This window comes from Netta rufina (genome assembly GCF_964035555.1).
Source record: "Netta rufina genome assembly, chromosome: Z".
NCBI classification, from domain to species: domain Eukaryota; kingdom Metazoa; phylum Chordata; class Aves; order Anseriformes; family Anatidae; genus Netta; species Netta rufina.
This window is the reverse complement of record NC_140126.1, coordinates 14,132,772-14,155,268: the sequence shown is the minus strand read 5'-3', so window position 1 is coordinate 14,155,268 and position 22,497 is coordinate 14,132,772. Positions and strand designations below refer to the sequence as shown.

At 37.6% G+C, this 22,497-nt stretch overlaps 1 protein-coding gene across 1 annotated transcript in view; it reads right to left on the bottom strand.

Annotated features, from left to right (window-relative positions):
* The window catches only part of ITGA2 (integrin subunit alpha 2), a 69,871-nt gene that overhangs the window by 10,443 nt on the left and 36,931 nt on the right, over positions 1-22,497 (bottom strand). Inside the window, exons 9-25 of the mRNA XM_084304962.1 lie at positions 22,089-22,254; positions 20,774-20,847; positions 19,423-19,561; positions 17,400-17,545; positions 16,551-16,694; positions 14,042-14,245; positions 13,071-13,207; positions 11,496-11,635; positions 10,209-10,360; positions 8,989-9,099; positions 8,600-8,682; positions 7,033-7,174; positions 5,289-5,381; positions 4,276-4,352; positions 4,094-4,177; positions 1,156-1,258; positions 225-335 (exon numbers count right to left, since the gene is read on the bottom strand). Coding sequence (XP_084161088.1) covers positions 225-335; positions 1,156-1,258; positions 4,094-4,177; positions 4,276-4,352; positions 5,289-5,381; positions 7,033-7,174; positions 8,600-8,682; positions 8,989-9,099; positions 10,209-10,360; positions 11,496-11,635; positions 13,071-13,207; positions 14,042-14,245; positions 16,551-16,694; positions 17,400-17,545; positions 19,423-19,561; positions 20,774-20,847; positions 22,089-22,254 — 2,106 coding nt within the window. The remainder of the gene's footprint in view (positions 1-224; positions 336-1,155; positions 1,259-4,093; positions 4,178-4,275; positions 4,353-5,288; positions 5,382-7,032; positions 7,175-8,599; positions 8,683-8,988; positions 9,100-10,208; positions 10,361-11,495; positions 11,636-13,070; positions 13,208-14,041; positions 14,246-16,550; positions 16,695-17,399; positions 17,546-19,422; positions 19,562-20,773; positions 20,848-22,088; positions 22,255-22,497) is intronic.

The following is a 22,497-nucleotide window of genomic DNA, read 5'->3' as shown; positions in this document are numbered from 1 at the left end:
AAAGTCAGCTGTGGACTGTACAGATAATTGGCATCTGCTAAGGAATAGACTGGTGTACAGTTGATGTTGTGGTCCTCCCCCATCCCTTTGTAGGAAGGGGCATGGGGCATACAGAAATGGCAGGGATTATCTGAATCTCAGATACACTGTGAAGGAAATAACTGATGTAAATGGTGCTGGTTAAAACCCCCAAACATATCAGCTTATATAGTGCAGTTCTTCACCTGATCTGTGTCAACTGCAGTTAGGTACATCAATGGGTTGTCTTTGCTGGTCAGCTCTGGAAGAAGGATTTTCACAGTTGCCATCTTCACAGGAATTCCTCCTGTTGCTACCTGCAAAATAAATAGCTCACAATTAATTTAGCAATACTTTTATACACATAAAGTATTTGGTATAATAAGAAAATCAGAAATCACAGACGATTATGGAAGAACTGGATTCATTTTGCATCAATGTTTTTGTATTGTCACATTTACTGGGGTAAACAATGAAATTATGCCCTAGTGGAAAACATACTCTATAGCTTCAGGCCCCTACCTGTTTCCTTAGCAAAGCTCTTGTTATCTGCATGAAATATTTTTTGAAAAGCAAATATTCTACAACAACCAACAGGCTTTTACAAAAGCAGTTACAAGAATATAAAGGGAATATAATTAAAGTTTCTTCCATGTTGCATATTTGTATCTTTTTTTTTTTTTTTTTTTTTTTTTTGAGCTGTGTAATAAATGCTGTGATCTGGCTAGTTCCTGCATCTTGTTTGAGCACTTAACCCTTGCCAAACTTCCAATTTCAAAGTCCAAGCCTGCAAAGACTTGTTTTCCTTTATCAAGTGAGCAGAAGACAAATTAGCTCTGTGAACAAATAGTGTAAGCTGGCCTGAAGTTAATATTAACTCTCTTCCAAATATGTAAACAGTGCAATACCAATCCCTCCACCATTCTACTTAAGTTCAAATTTCATTTTTGACCTCATGAAGATTGTAAGGATTTATCCCTCCTGCTATTTGCAATTTTCTTCCCCTATTTGACTGATTCAAAAGCATCAAAATCAGATAGTGAAATCAGAAGCATTTTTTTTCAACTGCGTTTTGGGACCCAGCTGCAGGCGGAGGTAAGGCAGCTTCTCAAAACAGAAACAGAAACATTTACTAACCTTAACTGAGAAGTTGAATGCAGGGCCAATATCTTCAAAATTATTCACAGTGGAAGGAATGTTATGACCAGAGAATACTTCATAGAAGTTGATGTTGGCAAGCCTAGTTAACAACCATAAAACAATACATTTCAGTTTGGCAGCTACTTTGAAAACATATGTAACTGAATGTGCTTTGGTTTGTTCTAAGTTTGTGAATCAGGTCAGAATTATAGTTGCAGGAAAATCAGTCACTTGCACTGCTGTTTGAACTTTAAAAATTTAGTTAAGAAAAGAAGTACTATACTGAAGCCCAAAGCCAACCGAGCACATGAAGACAGCAGGGCAGCATGAGATGTAGGTTCTGTTCAAACTCGTGCTTGGCAAGTGCATCTAGAACCCTACTGCAAGCTCCCCTCCCAGGCAGAAATTACAACTTTTGGCCCTAATGCCCTGTGCTACAAGTGGGTTTGTTTCCTCACTGCCTGGGTGTGGAAACACACAGCACCCTGTTTGTATGCATGCCACATACCTTACAGCCCTCAGTCTGCTCTCATCCACTTTCTTTATTACTATTGTTTTTATCATTCAAAATTTCTAAAGTAATGTGAAGGTGGTTGCAGCCCACTGTATCATGAAATTACAAGTGTTAGATGGGAAAACAGGTTGTGAGGGCCTGTGGATGCTCGAGGGGTTCAACCAGGTGAACGTGTGCTCAAAGACAACAAAAACATCCCTGTGTAGTTAATTGCATCCATATGCTCCTTGTGACCACCTACTACTGCTGAACCACTCCATAATCTTTTTGGTCTTCATCCTACAGGAGGCTTAGTTGAGTAGTTTTGAACATGAAAAGCTAGCGAGTGAGTTAACAAGGAGCTATCATGACTCCTTACATCAGCTGTTCATGTAGCACACAGCACAGATCCATTCTGTTTGGCAATGCAGCTGTATCCAGTTAATCTGGGTAACATCTGTGTACACAATCCTAAACTAATGTGTGCAGTCTCAAAGAGATGTTTTCTGATCAGTTGTGTTCTTCCATACTGTTTCAGGAATCCTTCTCATTTCTTCATGCTTCCTCCCAAGGGCCCTTTCCTCAAAGACCTTCTGACAAGGTCTGCTAGGAAAACCCCCATGAAGCCTTTTCTGCTTCCTTACTGCTCAAATATCCAGCCTTTCTAGTTTACATGGTATCAGCTTCCTTGTCCGTGCAGAAGTCACTGATAAGACTGATTCCCACCTCTGAAAACCCAGATCAGGAGGTTTTTCACTAGAAAAGCCTATCTTCAATGAGTTGACACTTTTTTTCTCAACCCTTGTAAATTAAAAAGTTAGTTATTTGCTAAATTACCTGCCTCAGGAAGGAGCTATTTCCAGATAGATATTTCCTAAGTGTTAGAGGGTGTATAAATGAGCTATCTCCAAGGGAAGCACTAAAAATTGTGCATTGGCTTAATGTGTACTTCCTTTAAGCTGGCTCATCACCAAAAATAACTAAAATCTTTTTTCCAACTCTAGAGATTCCTTCATGCCCTGACTTGCATATGAAATTGCATTTTCTCATACTTCAGGAGATGCATCTGAACTTGAAACACTATTTTATCTTGAGTAACTCTTTTACAGGCTCTCTGCCTGGTCTTTTCTGAAGCACTGAGCTTCTGTTCTTAGTGCTCAGTTAAATTAAATTTGCTGATTAAATTTGCACTTTTTCAAATTCCTCAGGAACTACTACTTAAGTTGGTGTGATAGGCACCTACTCAGATGCTTCTGTAGTCTCTGCGCTGCTGCTAACTGGAATAATAAAAATCTCTTCTGCTGATGTCTCATGTGACTTTCCCAGTTAGTTGAAAGAACTTGCATCAGTAACCTAAATACATGCATTTAAGCAACTTAAAAAATCTGAAAAATTCTACAAGACTATAATTGGTGCACCCAACTGTGGTGAATCCTGGGCCTGATAATATTTTGAAACTGCTACTGCAAATCAAAATCAGCTTCTGTACTGCGGGTCCATATTCATGCCACGACCTGAGCTAGTTCTTATGGTTACAGTGGCCTTTGAACGTTTGTTTCCTAAATTCTGTATAGCTTCCTCTTTTTCACTCTTCTGTCATGGTTTGAGCAATTGCTGTTTGTTTTCTACCATTTTGCATTTGTTAATTTTGGAATGCTTTGGGAGGTAAAGGCCTTTTTTTCCACTAACGGGGACTAAGTGCATCAGATGTAACCAAATATCTTATCCTACAAATCCAGCAATTAGAAAAGATGAACACATTTTTTTCTTTGATGGAAAGTAAAATATTCTATCTTAAACTAAGAGTCAAATCATTTTGTAATTTGGATATTTTGTTTTATTTGTAATTTTGGATAAACTGTAACTGGAATTATTCTTGTCTAGAACTGTAACATATTAATTATTAATTTCAGTACATCCAAAAACACTGGACATTTCAAGGGCTGAAGATAAGAAGTTTCAAGGGCATGAAACTCTCATTCTCCTTAATGTTCTTTGCTGAGAGAGGTATGGATTTGAACTGGAATGTTTTGTTTTGTTTTGTTCAGTTTTGATCTGTTTAACTTCAGATTTGATCTAATTTCAGTAACATCTGAGAACCAGAGACTGATCCTGATATAGCATATACTAATTTTATTATCAAAACCATAGGCAGTGTTTGAGTTTTATACATATTCCACCCATGTGAGCATCTGATCACCTGTAACAATTGTACAACGGTAAACATGGATCCCTAATTTCATACTACATATTCTATAAATTTTTATGTGTAAGATTATTGGAAGAACATGAAGTTCTGCTATTGTTGACAATATAAAAATTTCTTATGAATTCCAAAATGAAAATAAGTTTCAGTATATTATCAGTGGTCTTTCAGGACTGTTACTATATTCTAATGTCTTTGAAGGAAATGACAATTACTTTTTCCATTATTCAACTTACCTTGTGAAGTGGATTTCTGCATCATACCGCAGAGGAATTGATAAGCTGATCTGGTTGTCCTGTTCTTGCTCTTCATTACTTTCACTGTTCATCAAAACACATTTAAGTCAGGTGTTACAATATTATTTTGAACAAATATTGTATTAATATAAAATTTGCTTCCATAAAATTATATACTTTACCTCAAGGCACGAAAACTTAGAACTGCCATATTCTGAAGATTTTTCAGGTTAAAATCAAAACTAATATCAAAAGATACCTGTGGAAGAGACAAGAACACCAAGAACACTTAGCAATAGCAACACAATTATTCCTCTGAGCAAACATCTAGAACTTTTCTCTGCAACTGAATTTTCCTATTTCTGTGTACTATTTCAGTAATCTCTAATACTATAGAATCTTTTTTCTCTCTTATGTACAAATTGACATCATTTTGTAAACATTAGCTATAAGCACTTTCAAGTGATACATGACTAGCTACAAGCTGCAACAAAAGGTGTTTGCATTGCTTCAGTCACATTCTTAAACACCAGCACTTACACAAGCTTTTTATTTACATTTTAATTTGATTCATTGCATCAGGTTCACTTTGATGAAAGCCATTAAAAATTCAGAATAAACAAGCTTTTTATTTTTTTTTTTTTATTTTTTTGATTTTTTTGGTTTAGCAGAATATCATACTTATATTACCTCTGGCAAGTTTCATATTGCTCCAATTGATTATTTTAGAGGCTGGAAGACTATTTCTCTTTTGCCCCAGGGGAATAAGAGGTTAAGATCCACAAAAACAGGGATACCCCCAAATTTTATGGGATATATGAGAAAAAGTTTATATGATCTATCCTAGGGCTGTGTGGGCCATCCCTCTCATCTCAGTCTGATGGAATTGTGCTGTACTCCCAAGAGGCTATGCACAGTGCCTGACTGCTCTCAGTCCCCAGCCTTCATTCTCCAAGAGTTACAGAGCTACAGAGGATCCACGGGTGGAAATAAATGTGTTTTAGAACTTTTTTTTTTATTTAATCCAGTAGGCTGGTCACAAAAGTTTAGCCCTTAGTTTGCTCCTTTTAGTGCCTCTGAAACCCAAGGGAAGTTAAAAACTGCCATATCTGAAAATGCTCACCACCAGTACATGCAGATATAGGGGAAAACAACTACGCTTTCGAGTATCACTCAAGGTTATTTAAATTTGTACCTGTTGTCCTGTTCGGAAAACTGGATAGCTTATTTGGCAAATGACTGTAGTTTGTGTTGTTCCTGTCTGACATGAGACTTCAGTCCCATCGCTCTGCAGAGGAAAAAGAAAAGTCATCTTAATACCAGTTTTTGATAAAAGACAGGAAATTCACAATTCGTATCTTCAACAGGACCTGTGTTAGATTAAGGGGTAGTACAACTAAGTGTTACAGGAATAATTTCTAAAGATGAGACGGGTAGGAAAGAGAGGCAAGGCTAGGGGTGAGGCAGGAGAAAGGTGGGATAAGGACTGGTCCTGTGTCCTTGCAGTGGGCTCTCATGATCTTGTGAGAATTTTGTGTGGCACTTGGAAGAAGGAATACAGCCCAGAGTACAGGCTGCCTACTGTATTGTCTTACCATGCTTTTTACACCAATACTACACAAATTTTACAGTCATATTTGCGTGACCTGAGAGACAGTTAACTACTCTCACTGTAGAATTTAGTGTGCAGAGGAGAACTCTACCATACTTTTTGTAGGAAAGTCTACAATACATAAAAGTTTATTTATTACTTTGCAGAAAATTTTGCATGTCATCACTTCACATCAAAGGAAAGACAGACGCATAGACCATAGCCAGTTATTATAACATTGAAAAGAATTAATTAAAATGCACTGTTTTTTGTTAAACACATCCCTACCAGACACTTATGGTAGACATATACCAAACACTATATTCACGACTTACACTCCAACAAGAAATAAAAATAAAAATAAAAATAAAAATAAAAATAAAAATAAAAATCCTCCCCTTTGAAACAGAAACATTTTGGGAGGCAAAATCTTCACTTGCAGGCTGAAAGAATTCTAATCAAATGGACTTCTAAAGCAGAAGAAAATCATAGCTCTGGTGTGGTCTTTTGACATGAGTGGTGTGAGTAATTTTGTTGGGTAACAGGATACGGAAGTAGAGGAGCAACCTCAGCACTTCATGGAGTACTTCTGCCAGTCCACTCTTCAGGAAAATACAGCTCTTGGGCAGTGATAAATGCTCCTATCCCTCCTCTCCCTTCAGTATGACTCTAGATTTCACCCCTCGTATTATCAGACACCTCTCCAGTAGCAGCCTGACAACAGAAATCCACTGAAGTCTGGATTTCATCCTACATGAATTGTTTAGAAGTAACAATTCAGATTAAAGATTTACTGCACTCTCCAAAATAGTCTGTAAAATTCCTTTATTTTCCTTTTCTAAGACACAATTCATTATAAGAAGAGTTTCTGGTATAGCAATCATTTCAATCTGATTAACTGTCTAGCTGAAATGCATGGCTTTGGCAGTAATACTATTTCTAGATCTAAAGCCTGTGCTTTAAAGGTGCATCCATGCTGCATGCTTGATTTATCAGATACGAATTCCCTGTGGCACAGCAACTGCATTCAACTATGTTGTTGGGAGTCAATCAGCAGATGTGGGTGTCAAGGCCTAAAGTGAGGAAAAGATGACTGAAATACTGAGATGAGGTCAAAATCAACAGGCTGCCAACTTTTATGCTGAGTTGGCAGTGTCTCTCCTTGACCTATATAAACTGACATGCTGAAGGGAATAATTCTGGTAGCCAAGAAAATAAATTGGGAGAGAGGTTTGCACACACATTCTCCTTTCCTGGGACAGGCACTAATAGAAAGAAAAAATGTTTTCCTGAGTAGCTGGAAAAATCAGTGGCAGTAACAGAAACAGTGAAGATGAGTACCACATACCGGTAAAGACGAAGAAGCAAAAAACAAGTTGTCTGAAAATGTAGCCTGGATTCTGGTATTATATGCATTTTCTCTTTTATTTCTCAAGTTCACATTGAATGTTAGTCTTTTGTTTTTGCTGCTGACAATGAACTGCTGTTTGCTGTTGGAAGGTAAAGATCAATGTTGTAAACGGAGGTACCAGAACAGCTGTGGATCATGAGAACGTATTGTACTGTGTTGCCTCTAGTCAACAAAGAATAACAAGCACAGCAAGACATTTCCTATGTTCTATACATATAAAGCTTCTGCTTTCTAAACCCTTTGACATGAGAAACTCTGTGATGGTGTTTTTTAAAACCAAACAGAATTAATGTCATCTTAAATTTTGGGACCTTGATTCTGTACAGTCATAGTCACTTTGCTGAATTTTCAAGGTTTCCATCCTGGTGAGAAGGTGGGCAGAGAATGGGTGGCTGAGTCATATGGCAGCTCCAGGAGAAAACAGTCTTTCTGCATACTGTAAATATATGTGTGTAAATATATGGTTCTGAATTATGTGCTGCCCAAAGAGCTGATCTCTGATACCCAGTAGCACAGCCTGATGCAGGATCCCCTCTGCTCCTTGCAGGAGGGACTAAAACAGCCACAGCTGCTCCCCCAGCACTTTTCCTTTTCTGACAGCAGACAGCCAGACCTGACTCTTCCGAATCCTCACCGGCTACTCATCCCTAATCTACCAAAAATCAGGTTTGTCTACACTGACTAGAATCCTACTTCTGTATCTGTTATCATACTGCTCCTCTTTTTCCTTGACTAGTTATTTAGATAGAAATGCTAATTATTATTACTATTTTTTTTCCTCCCTTCTGCTATTTATAAGTACCATAGATAGAGGAAGAGCAACTGACATCATCTACCTGGACTTCTGCAAAGCATTTGACACTGTCCCCCATGATATCCTTGTCTCTAAATTGAAGAGACATGGATTTGACGGATTGACCACTCGGTGGGTAAGGAATTAGCTGGACAGTCACACTCAAAGAGTTGCAGCCAATGGCTCAATGTCCAAGTGAAGATCAGTGACGAGTAGTGTTCCTCAGGGATCAGTACTAGGACCAGAGCTGTTTAGCACCTTTGTCAGTGACACAGACAGTGGGATTGAGTGCACCTTCAGCAAGTCTGCCGATGACACCAAGCTGTGTGGTGCAGGTGACACACAGGAGGGAAGGGATGCCATTCAGAGGGACCTGGGCAGGCTGAAGAATTGGGCCTGTGCAAACTTCATGGAGTTTAACGAGGCCAAGTGCAAGGTCCTGCCTCTGGGTTGGAGCAATCCTAAGCACAAATACTGGCTGGGTGGAGAATGCACTGAAAGCGGCCCTGAGGAGAATGAGCTAGGTGATCTTTAAGGTCCCTTCCAACCCAAACTATTCTGTGATTCTGTGCTGATTCTATGACTCTAAACGTAGGTGCTGGACTAAAAAGATACTCTAATCTAGAAATTCATCCAGAGCCTATAGAAAAACCAACCTATGAAAACTAAGAAAACACCTGACCCCACCAATTCCACTTATTCAGCTCTTACTTGTGATCTCCCTTCTGCTGGACTTTCAGAACAAGATCACAGATGCAAAGTTCATCTTCACCACAGTCTTTAATGAAAGGAATCTACAAAACAAATAATAATAATAAAAATAATCCGGAATGACAGTGCTCTACTTTAAAATTACGTAGTCACAGTAGTCTTAAACACCTTTGAGGGGAAGCACATCGTTATTTTGCTGATGAGAAAGGCTCTCCAAATAGCATTAAGAGCCCATGCAATTCCAAGGTATAAAAGTACCAGTGCCTGCTTTCAGTCCAGTCACTTAACTAGAACACCAGTTTTTATTTGTATATAGCATTTTGGCATGGGCACATGTTATGCACAGAAGTATAGCCGTGTCTTTTCCATTAGTAAGGCTGTATACTTACACTGTAGGCCACAGATGTTGGAGAATATATATCAAGGACAGGGCTGGAGCCAGGATTTGTAAGGCCAATGTCAACACGCAAACTAAGGGAATTCACTGCATCAGAAGGTTCCTGTAAAACACATGTTCATTTGATAGCTGTCAGCACAGTAAATAGTGTAAAACCGGTAATTCTGCTGTAAATTGATAACGTGTAGTAAAGTAATATTTGCTCTAAAAGGAAGTAACAATACAGTCTTTTCTGTGATAAAACTCCTAAACATTCCTGGAGACTCTATTCATCACACTTTTAGAGCTAAGAAACATGCTGACTTTCTGCATCTGTGGAAGCTGGTTCTCAAAAGCCACCAGCAGGTGATTTTTCTTCTCACCTGGCTGCAGAAATCAAATTCATATTCCATTCTGCTTTTCCATCACAGAGAGCAGCTGGCCCTGGGCAGTACTAAAACACAATACCCCTTTTGTGTCTCTTCTCCTTCTTGGTTCTGGGTAAATTGTCTCTAGCCCATGGCTCCACAATGACACTAGATGTGATCAACAACTCAAAAATATTTGCCCTCACAGTATTTGGGTATGCAATGAATAAAACAAGGAAGTATCAGAAAGAGGGATGTGAAAACACTCCTATTTACTATTCAGCTCTAACCTTGGTGGTTTGCAAATACTGCAAAGCAAAGCATTAATCAGTCCTTTGGCTTTTTAACTACCTGACCTAGCACAATGCAGAGGGCTTGCTGCAAGTCTCAGTGCTGCATTTGGTCTTCGGTTCTAGAAAAAGGTGGATGTTTTTTATTTTTATTTTTCCCAAACACAGCTTGTGCATACTTAGGGATAGCATAGATGAAAAGCCCACCTGAAATGTTGTTAATCTGAGATAAAACATTTGCATATATTAGGGAGGATTCTTTATGGAAGAATCTACTGAAAGGGAAATTAAAATCTATTGAAACTATGGACTTTGAGCTCTGTGTTACATCAGAGCTGAAGTACATAATTAACAATGGCCTCTACTGTCCTAAACAGCTGTGCTAAATAAGTCAGTTGTTATTAGTTTCTTTGAAATCAGCTTCTTATTGTGTATTTTTCAGTAGCGGAGAGTTTGAGAAACTTAAATCATGAAGATGAAATCAGAGGAATATGAAATTCATCTTACAGACATAAAATTCATCAATATCTTCCTCTGATCATTTTTGTCATGAGGCTTCTCGCAGTTGCACTTACCTGTACGTTGAAGATGTCATGAACACAATTCTCTTCATGACGTACCAGAAGATCCCTCTGCATGTACCTTTCATTGTTCTCTTTGAACAATCCTCTGGAAGTCACTCTAGAGGACTGGAGATCTGCATCCAGTGTTGCATTATACTTTATAGCTACAAAAAGAATAATAGTACTTTTTTTTTTTTCACTCAGCCTTAATGCTTATGATCTCACTACTATGTCCAGCATTACAGAATGACCAGGCTTTCCAAACCACTATAAATATTTTACTTTTTTCACGGTTTGTTAAACACAGAGCATTCACAAAACAATAAAGTTTTCCCTTGTGTTTTCCAAGTCAGTCAAGTAAGTTTAAATCCTGAAGTAAATTCTTATCCACAGAGAGCACATTAAATGGCAATCAATCTGGTCTCCACTGATTGATGTCTGAGGTGTCTCAGATGTCTGAGCCCACAACTCAGGCAAGGAGCCAGCCAGCAGTGCCAGGATTACAGCAGGTAAAGAAGCCTTGCACCCATATTCCTCAGTTCTGAGGAGGCTATAAAGAAAACCTGCATCTTCTCTTCAATGACATTATAATTGGTCTTCTCTTCATATAATACACTAATACACTGTGGAAGTTTACCTTTATTTTATTACTAAAAATCAGAAGTTCCTAAAGACACCGTATGGAGCACTGAAGCAGTTCAACTGGTGTTATCCACAACACAAATGTTTAACTAAATAGCTTCATAAGGGGCCAGTGTTAGTCTCAGAAATATTTGGTGCTCTACTGTTCTCTGAAATCTGCATTGAACTTATGGAAATTAACTTTGTACTGAAGAAATTCTGTGCTGAATTATTTTTGTGCTTGCCAGAGAGAAGAAAAGTTTGCAGTCTGCTGTTGAAACTACTAGCTCACAAAGACTCTGTCCCCATAAGGCGCATTCTCCAGAAATACCCAGTTACCCTTCCTAAAGTGTCTTGCCATATCTGAATGATACCAGCTGAAGAAAAACGATAGAATTAGTGAGCAAAGGATCTATATCTATATCTATATCTATAAAGCTTCTTAGTAATGACATTTCCTGGGTTTTGGTGGACAGCTTTTCCTTGTATTGTTAAGTCCTCATTTATCAAAGGTTATGGAGGCAGTGATGACAGTAGGTCTTAAAAACACTTTCTTAAGCACTTAAATTTTATAGTGATTTCACCTTCCTTGACATTTAATGCAATATTTCCACTACTCATTTGAATAATGGACTTCTGAAGAAATTAATATAAAACAAGCCATTGAAATACTCTTACCCACTTGATTATTTCTGTTAGCAGGTCTAAATGTAGCCTGAAAACATATTTTGACAGTTATTTCTGTGTTCTTGTTCAGCAGACTGATTTTCTCAGGTTTAAATGAGGCAATTATAGACACATTTGCAATGCTTTGTGACCTGAAAAATATTTGTAAAAGGTTATATGTGATTTTCAAGAGCACTGGGTAGCTTAGAAGCTGTTTTCTGCATGTAAATGTAATATTGATCTTTTGGGTCCCGAATGTAAATACATTTTATGGCACTGGCAAAATTATTTTTATTTGCATATAACTGAGTTTTTTGATACAGTAGCTTTCAGTAATTAAAATAAATAATTTATCACATCAAATTAATGGACAATCAATGTCTTTACCCTAATGCCCTAAGTATTCCCTTAAGATAACAGAATGAAGACCATGCCCTGTTTTCCCAACAAGTAGCCCTCTTCTGCTCCTTTAGAAAAGTCATTCAGCTGCTCTAGGAAGGCAACAAAGAGTAATTCTTCATTTTAATTGTATCCTTGTTTGTCAGAAAAAACAACTTTCATGAAATTAATCAAGATTTTGAAGAATAGTTTCAAAGGAACCCTACGTGTAAAAGCAAACACTTTAATCAAAAGTGAAACTCGTTAATCAGACCAAATGTTGGAGTGAAGGAAAAATGAGCATCTTCATTAATCAAATTGAAACAGATGCTGATAATCCAAGAAGCATAATTTTCTTTAATGCCCTCCTTATCAGCACCAGCAGGAGTTCTGTCATGGGTCAAGGGTCCAAGCTGACCATTCATTTTGTATAATCTTGTTTTATTATGAAATAAGTAGCAATACAGTGATTTTTTTCTTGTTACAACAGGGAACCTCAGACTAGAAGATAGATGACAGGCTGGAGAGCAAGCTACATTTTAACTTAGCTCCTCGTGGAAATAGTGGTACTTAGGGAGCCACAAGATTTGGGTTCCGTGAGGCCTTTCTTCTTTATTTTGTAAAAGCACTTTGACTGCACTGGTAAGGTCCACTTGCCAGAAAAGGTGTTTTTCTTGCCAGAAGTAGATGCCAACACTGTTTCACTGCTCTCTGTCCTCACCCTGCAGGACTACTGTTTCCTGCAGATCAGCCTGCCACCTAGTAAAGGTCACGCAGGTTGTGTGGGAAGAGGTTTTGTCTATCTCAGTAGACTCAGCTATCAAAATTACTCTGCAGCTATTGAAGTATGACCTGCTGTTTCAAATACTGCCCAGCAAGCCCCACTCCCATTTACCAGCCTTTTCCTCTGGACCACATGCCCTCACATGTCTCCCAGCCCTCCCCATCCCAACATGCATCCCTCTCAGCAGCCCCTGCCACCTGGCTTCCCCCATGCAGCCCTGCTCTGTAGGTTAGCTTGTCATGTCTGTTCGACAAGTCCAATGCCGTTTTTGAGCTCTGTAATTGTAGTGACGAGGCATTAAGTATGTTAGTGCAAAACACATGGAATAAAATACATTTTTGTTTCGTTTGTTTTGCTGTTTAATTAACTAAATGTTTGACTGGCATCTGAAACATTAAGTGCAGCTTTTCTAAGAGTTTACTAACCAAAGCAGAACCGCTTTTCCATCAGCACCAACTGATACATCAGTAATGTCATCGTCATTTAAGTCTCTATGGCCATCTACTGATCTTCCAAAGAATTGGAGCTGTTTTCCAAAAGCAGGATCCGATCCTAAAATTTTCTGGGAAAGACAGTCTGGTTACTAAATTGCCATGAAGAGTGCTTAAGTCTGTAGATACTAGCCCAAGCAATGGATTTTTGCAGATATTCTCTGAATAAGTAATATATTGTTTAAACAAAAAACTTGTGTGAATGTTTTCTCAAATGCTTTTAAGCACTTTTTCCTCCCCTGTTGGAGCAGACAATGGACTAGATTTTTCTGTCTTGGTAGTAAATCAAGTAACTGGCTGCTTTATGCCAGCTAGTACTTACTGGAAAATTTTTCCATCTTACATTGAGCAACTCAAAGAATAGGAATCCTAACAGGACTTCTGACAAATATTTTCTGTGACCAGAAAGTCAGCATGGACAGTGACATTAAAATTATTACCATTATATTAATATATGAGATATGCAAAGATCCTTGAAATACTTTTCCACAAATACCACTTTTTAAATTATTATTATTTTACAGACCTGGAATGTATCAAATCTCCATTGTTGTACTTCAGCTTTGAATAATGGTGTGTCAAAAAAGGTATAGGAGATTAGCCAACTTCACACACAGATACCAAAATTATGAGAGGCTCAGATAAAGCACCTGGCATGCCTTTTTCCTCTGCACAGTTCAGCTGAAAGCACCACAACAATATCATCCAGGATGTGTTGACAGCTGAATTGAAGGGGGGCTGAGGTGGGGAGGGTAGAGAGGGCACAAAACTTGGAATAAACCACAAAAATAATAACACTACTTTAAGATGATGAAGTAGCAGCCAAGAAAAGGAGAGAAAATCCTTCAGTTTTCCTTTAACAGATCTGAAAGCACTAAGTACAGCATTATACAACAGTTATTTACCTGAGAATATTTGGTACGTATACTCTTTTGAAATCCATTGTAAATATAAATTGCTCCAGAGTTTTGGTTTTCCAGTGGTGCACCTATGACAACATCATTAAAGCCATCCAAATCAATGTCTGCAAGTGCTGTGATTGCTGATCCAAAGCGAGCATTTTCTGACCCTTGTGGACCTTCCAAGAGTTCCTGCTGATCCAAAATTCCCTTTAAAAAGGAAAAAAGAAGAAAAAGCAAAAACATAACTATCATTGCACCAGATTAGACATAGACACATTATCTATGTGCATTGTTTCTTTTGTTGTTTTGTTTGTTTGTTGGTGTTTTTTTTTTTTTCCCTCTCCCAGTACATTCCCCTCGGACTGCTCAACCCTGAATTCCTTCCCCATTGTATTGCCCATTCAGTTTGCATTATGTCTCAGAGCCTTGGCAAGCATTACACAGCAAAATTAAAGCATGCTATGCAGAGCACTAACAGCAAATATAACCATATGTATGAAGCTTAAATGCTCTCACTGTCCTCATCTGACTGTTCTGAAGTTTCACAATACATTGAAAAATACAGTTTCCAGTCTTGGATTACCAGTTTTTATGCAGAGGGAATGGAAATTATGTAACTGGACATAATTCTTTGAAACAGAAATGGAATTTCCTAACTAAACTAATGCAAAAAACATGTGTCCAAATGGTAAACTCCTGACCTCTCCAGTGCCAATGAGGACAGAAAGGTTGGAGATCTTTAGAGTTAAATAATCACATTTACTTAAATAATCGCATTAAGTTAAATTCAACTCCTTGGCAAGTATGACTCTCATCTTTAACCTCACTTATCACACTTTACTTAAAATTTAAAAAATACCAGCCAAGTTATTTTTTAAAAATGAGTAGAAAAGTGTAATTTATGCAACATAGACACATAGTCACACAAGCCCAGGTTCTTTCTTTCTTTATTTTATTATTTTAAATCATTCTCTCATTATACTGAACTTTTATATAATCTTAAATTCAAAATTTGTCAAAGACAAATTGTTGTCAAAGAGTTGTTATTCAATGTATTCATTTTCAAAACATGCAAAAAAATATTTTTCTTCTGTATTTTGTGTCTACAGTCACAATAGCACAGTTCCACAGTCATGGTGACCAGTGTCAGCTGCCAATAGTGCTACTTCCAGCAGTTTGTCAACCGTGTAATTGTCCTAGGATACACTTTCATATTGCTCAAGGGTGATCTATCTGACTGTGAGTTACTCTGAAGAGGATGGTACTTCATCTCTGTTTATTTGACTGCAATTTACCTAGGAAAAATGCAATTTTCTCTAATATGTGCCATCAATCAGAAAAAAATCCTTTGCATATTCAGACACCCACAATTGTTTGCAAGATTGCCTATATTAACCATCCTGAAGACTCTGGCACTTTTGAACATTCTAAAAACACCTACCACAGGTCTGAATAAAAAACAGTTGGGCAGGCATCAAGTAAATAACATGGCTTGTCTGACAAAAGAGACAACATAAGTAATAGTGACCACTCAGTGTGAACATTCATGAAACAATGCATTGGCAGAAAAGCATTTATAAAATGGTTTTAGGAGTACTGTTAGGTGTTAAACTGACTTCCTAAAATCAAATGGTAAAAAATTGGTTAGCAAAAGCCTTGAGCTAAACATTCAAGAGAAATGGTCAACCTGGTGTTATATTCATCCCTGGAAGTGTTCAAATGGCTGGATGGGGCCCTGGGCAACTTGATCCAGTGGCTGGCATCCCTGTCCATGGCATTGGGCTGGAAGTAGATGGTCTTTAAGGTCCCTTCCAACCCAAACCATTCTATGATTCATGTACATGAATCATAGACATAGCAGAATGTCTAAAACCAGGGCCAGGGAGCAACCTATAGCAGCCAGCCCCCTAATCACTAATACTGCTTAGCTATTGACTTGCCTTGTGGCTCTATTTCAGGCTGGTCCTACTGGCTTATTACCAGATTACATCCACAAGTGGTCCTAGTGAAAGCTTGCAGCTGCTTCTAAAAAGCAGGACTGGCAAGACTGCACTGTGAAGGACTCATTCTGCTGTCCTCTGAACAGGCAGTCTGCATCACCTAAACCTGCCATTACATTACAACCAGACAAAGCACACACACTTTCTCATTATAAAAACACTGCTGTCAGTATTTCAAACACTTTGAAAAAGATACACAAAATAGTAACTTAAGGGCCCAAAATATGGTGACAAGGGATTTTTAGTGTAGCTGTGGCCAGACTGCTTTGCAAGAAGATAGTGCTAAGCAATGCCAGATTGAGTGAGTCTGATCCAGTTAGATTTGGGTACAGGAATCACTATTCTGAAACAGAACAGACATTATCAATAAGTACTACTGCCTTGATAAAACTCTAATTCAGGGAATGGTTAATTCAGGGAAAAATTGTAAATCCTTCAGATGAAAATGAAAATGCCAGCACTTATTATGGAAGGGTATGCAGGAAGCCAATTTGCTACAGTAACGTTCTTACCTTTGTAATGGAAAACATGTATACTCTCCCTTCCTCTTTCTTCAGGTCATTCATAAACATTGGTGCACCTACAAGCAGCACATCTGTCACAAAATCTTTGTTAACATCCACTGAACACACCACACTGCCAAAGTAGGAGCCAATCTGAAATCAGTAATAAGAAAATTGTGTTTCTATGTGGATTTTACAAGGCATAACGTTTTAGCAGCTGAACCAGAAAACTCTTATGCTTGAAACAGTCCAGCACTAATAAAACCACCCCTTGGGATGAAATTCCTGTATAACATACTCTAGTGTCTGAAGAATCATATCCTTACTACGTGTCCACTGTTTCTGCCCAGTTGCTGCTGCTATGGCTTTACCACTCAACAATATGAATGAAAACAGAGAACAAGCTAAGGAAGGTATACTTTTTATATTAAACCGCACAGGTAAAACTACCCAATCCTTTTGTTACAATACAAGCAAAGCAAAGCAAAAGGCTTTCCGTCCTTTCCCAAATAGTGAAATAGAATGAACTTCCAAATCTCTCTTTTGATGTCATCAACTTCACAGCTTCTCAGGAAGAGTGGAGCTCATCAAGTCTCTCCCACTTAGAAGCATCAACAGAATAATATGTTAAGAGGTTTTGTACATTATCTTTTACCACTAGTTGAATGACTTCCTGAAATGCTGTCGAAGAATTAATCTAACTGAAACAGTCTAATGACAGAGACAAATGCAAGCAGGATTCTAAATGAATTGCAACAAAGAGGAATTTTCAAAACAAACACATCTATTGCAATCTACTGCTGTGTTGATAAAAACAGATGCCTTCAAAAGCTGCATTCATGACCAAAATATACTTGCCTGCTCGCCTCTCTGGGACTGCACAATTGCAATATTACCATGTCTATCAACATCATAAACCACTACTCTGCCAGTGTAGTTGGATCTGGGTGCACCAGCAACAAAATAGACAGAGCTCTGAGTTGAGAGAACAGCAACAGAATAACCTGGGGGAAAAAGTCAACATTTAGTATGTGTGAGAGACCATTAACTACAATTTGTCAGCTCATAAAGGCATCAACCTGATGCATTAGTGAGAGAGAATGGTACTTCCAGATGGGAAGCTAAGCTGTCACATAAGCATCAAACTTGCAGTAGTCTTCTAGAGATAGCAATGACACACAGATCAAGTTTAAGCATGTTTGCAGAATAGCGTGGAGAACAGCCTGGCCTATTCAGTAAAACACAGACCTCATGAATATCATGCTTATGAAGGACATAGGGTGCAAAGAGTATCCTGGGAATGAGGAAATAAAGAGAAACATGAGAACAACTTTTGAGCCAGCCTTCAAATCACAGCTTCAAACACCTAGCTTCTGCAGAATTCTCAATTCATTTTCTCACACCTCCTCACAAAACCACAGCCCTGTGCTTTGGCTAAACACAACAGACCATAGTAACAGCTTGTCAGCTTAGGTTGATTGAACTTCTTTCAACATTTTAATCCTTGTTCCCATTATTCTAACATTATTAGCTTTCAGGAAACATCTTTTAATACCTGCTAATACATTACACATGTATTAGCACTGTAAAGCTAGTATTACTACATATTTTACATATCTGTGACTTAATTACACCAGGTTTATTTCAAGACAAGAAAACAGAATCATCCTTTCTAAAGTCTTTACTTAAACTGGGTAGCAAAATCCCTGTGATTGGGCAGAACATTCAGGTCTTTAGCAAGCTGGAGTACAACGCACGGAGTGCAGTCCAAAAGGATTAAGTCTTGATCTTTATACATATTGCTGTATTTTGGATTTGTGTGGGGTCATTTTGTTTTTTCAGGGAAAGAACATCAATGGAGACTAAAATTTCAAAACAAGATGTTATTCCATAGATTAAGGCCACATTATTAATTAATACAGCATATAGGCATTGGAAGTGAGAGTGTGCAGTGCAGAATGGGGTCCAAATTAGCAAGCTTTGCTGTGCTAGCAACCCTTTGGCTTGAGCTGTCCACTGCTATGGAGAGCTCTTACTGAGGAACAAAAGGAGGATAAGATAAATGAGGGAACAGAAACAGTGCAGTAAGAAAAGGCAGAGACATTGTTGGCTCAAAAAAAATTATAAGGAAACTGCCTAGTGGGGAAGTGTTCAACAGAAGCAACCTGACCTTTTAAGAATTACTCTAGAAAAGGGAGAAACAGCAAATCTGAAGAAATCAGATATGCAAAAGAGCTACTGCTCTTTAAGGTAGGTTTAGTGATTCATTGTGTTGGATACACATAATGCTAACCCATAGGAAAAAGAGTACATATCAATGTTAAAAATAGCATCTCTTTCAGTAACTTCATCATATTTGATAGATGCAGTTGTATTGCTCAGGAATAAATTGCCAGAGCAGGCATATTGTAGGTTTGCAGAAAACATTTCAATGAACTGAGAAGACAAACTTCCTGGCTTTACTTGGTCATAAAACTATGTGTCAGAAAATAGATGGGGATTATAAATAAGGCCTCTGTTAAAGTGCAGCAATGTGCCAAAAACTATAAACAGTACTGGAAAAGGCCAAGAAAAGAGTGAGCAGAGATGAAACTACAGTGAGTGAATCAATGTCTCATCCACATGCAACTCAGGAATTACAAACAAATATGAAACTAGAAACTGATTTTTTTTTCAGCTTAACACATTGATGTGAATAGAATTTTAAAAACACAACAAAGACTTCACTCAATATTCTCTTGTCCAGTAAATGAAATGTTTTTGGATGCAAAAGTCTCTTCATCTCAAATCAGTTAACAGGAACTAAAGGAGAATTTTCCAAGTTCTTTAATATCTTAATAAAGGTTTGATACATTTCCAGCTCTGCATTTCAGCGTCTTACCTAGATATGAACTATGATTTCTGTCCTGCAGTATTTTCTCAAACACATTGCTTGGAAACATGGTGACTCTGTCTGAAGACTCCTGAACCACTGTTCCACTCCAGTCATAAGCCCCAACAGCACCCAGCAGCAAAACATCCTTTCAAAAATAAAAATCAACATTTTAGAACTCCCTATTTCAGCAGAAGTGTGAGCAAAGTTGAAGTTACCGTATGTAATTACATAAAACATCACTGTATTTAAGGTAGTGATGTACACTCTAATGACTGCAAGCAGCTGGTGGGAGTTGCTTACTGTTTTTACTTACATGCTGGACTTTACTACCTTATTAAGAGGGATTACCACTCTTCTATTGCAAGAGGATAACTGTCAGCTTTATCTTCCATGGCACTAAAACTCAAAAGTAAGAATGGGCTTATTTAAAGCCTGATAATTTCCTAAGCCTGTCTTTCCCCGTGTTGGGCTTTAAATCTATGCTTTTATGCATTCATGATCCCCCAAAGACTGTCAAACAAAATGGTAAGAAAAAGCTAAAATCCACTTTTTGCCATTACAAGTGCAAATAGTGGCATACAAAAGCTATTGGAAAAAGTCAGAAATTTCATCCTGTAGGTGTATTGTAAGGAGACATCCCGGAGATCATAGTTAAATCTAAAATCTAGATTAATATGCTTATAGATAAATACTTAAATGTGTACACAGAACACAAATGTCATTTAGATTATTCACATTATTAAAATTCATTGTTGAACCAAAATAAGGATGTAGAAAATTGCAACAAAAGTAGTATGCATAATTTTCCTGAAGAAACACTTGGAAGCACTTGACTATTTTTTTTTTTTTTTTGGGTGATGCTGGTGGTGTTATTTCCTAGCATTAGATTCTTAGTAAGTTAAAATACTAATTGGTGCAAATATGTGGGACTTTAAAAAACATGTTTTATTACCTTTAAGGGCTAAAATAAAGAGAAAAACTTCCTATATTTTCAGTTGAAAAATGAGCCACACTTGGATTTTACAGTGAGATCTGGTCAAGATAATCTTAAAATTGATTATCATGAAATATATGCCTGATTTATTATCCTTTCTGATTTCTAAGGGAAATATAATTTAAGCAAATATCATTAATTTTATAAATATTAAATAAATTATTTTCAGACTTGATTTATATAAATCTTGTCCAGAAATATACTAGCATTACAGTATTATTTCAATTCTTCCAAGTTATTCAACTGAAAAATGTTAATTTGGAAAGAACAAAGCTTTCATGCTAGGTGAACTCAGAACTCTCTAAAAACACTGGATTTCATGCCTATGCAATTATATCTAATTATATAAATAAATTAATGTACCTTTTTTCCTGAGTAATATGCACTGAAGCCCACCTGTGACATTTCCATTTGGAATGTATCACCTTGATCTGTACCTGGTAACATAAATATTCGCATATGGTTAACCCTACAGAAACACACAGGAGATCTAATTCCACTGCCCATGAGTGTAGCTATACAAAGACTCCATAAATTTGACATTTTCACTAAATTATGCTAAAAACATTTCCATCATTTACAAACAGTGGAAATCTGAGAGTTAATAACTAGTCAAATATTTTGAGGATTTAATGGCAAGTTGCATGGAGCCACATTACAAGCATACTCCAAGACAGGCAGATGATAAAGATGGCTTGGATCCATCTGCACAGTGCTGTCAACATGGCTAACCTGTTCTTATGTTCTCTAGGAACCACTTATAGTACAGAGAAATCAACAACTTTAGGAACTCTATATTCACAACTTCCAAATGAATGTTTATCATCTCTTGCCATTGTCTTGAAACTACAGTGACATGATGGAGTATTTCCTAAGGTAGATGGATGGTAATTGAGGAACAGGAAATCAACAAGAGTACTCAGCAAAACCTAAGAAGGAGAAGCTCAACTGACCCACTCAATTAGCAGCATGGCCCTGGTAAGGAACAGAAGAAGGTGAGCGAGGTAAGATTTTATCCTGAATACAGTAAGGCTGCAGCCACAAAATGCTCCCTAGGCTGAGGTCAAGTTATAAATATCACAAGCAAGGTCTAAATTTGACTTGAAAAAATGGCTTTCAGGGGGATGAAGAGCCTCTGAGCCACCTCTACAGCACTTTCAACTAAACTGTACAAGGACATGGATGATCCTAGGAACAGTGCATGGAAGACACCATGCAGATTGATTACAAAACTGAGAAGGTACAGCAATGCAGCAACCCAAAATTTTGATTCACTTTTTATCTTTACACTTGGTCAGTGTTAGAGAAATACAGTTGACTGAAAAACAAAAAGATACCTTTATTTGTCCATTGGCAATAGCTGCAAAAACATTTGAATGTGTATGTTTCAGTTGTTTCCTGAAACCCAGGACTAGACTGAAATTCAGCAACTGGCAAACTGTTCCAATTGATCTGCAGAAACTTGAATTTCAGGCTCATTAGAGATTTGGTAGTTAGGGAAAAGCTTGTGCAAAACAGAGCCCTCCTGGGGAGCAGCATGCAGCCTGCAGCTCCAGCTGCCCCTCATTTGCGCAGTATTGCACCAAGGTAAAGCCAAATAAAATCCTCACTTCTCTGCTGGGAGAATCTGATCTAAATTTTTGTTTCTTTTTTTTTTCAGAGACATTGATTGTTTTACCTTCTATGCTAAAAATGCGTTCTCCAAGTGTTCCTGCTTCTTCCAGTAGTGCAGCCTCAGATGATACATTAAAGAAATACTTTTCTGTTGGATGGCTAGCAATTCCTTTGATTTCTTTAATTAAGTTTTTAGTATCAAGTTCATGTCTGATTAAGTATCCCAAAACCTTGTGGGGAATAGAATGGACAAAATAAGAAAAGCAAAGGAAACCACAGTGTTCCTCCATCTCCTTCTATATTATTTAAGTATTCCATATAACAACAAAAATAAAATTAATTTCATTCATATTAATGAATTGCTAATCAGACTATATTCCAATCCAATGGACCATTCGAACAGGAAAAAAGATATAAACCAAAGCAAAGGAGAAAACAATTGAAGTTTCTCAGACAATATCAGCTTTTCTTTT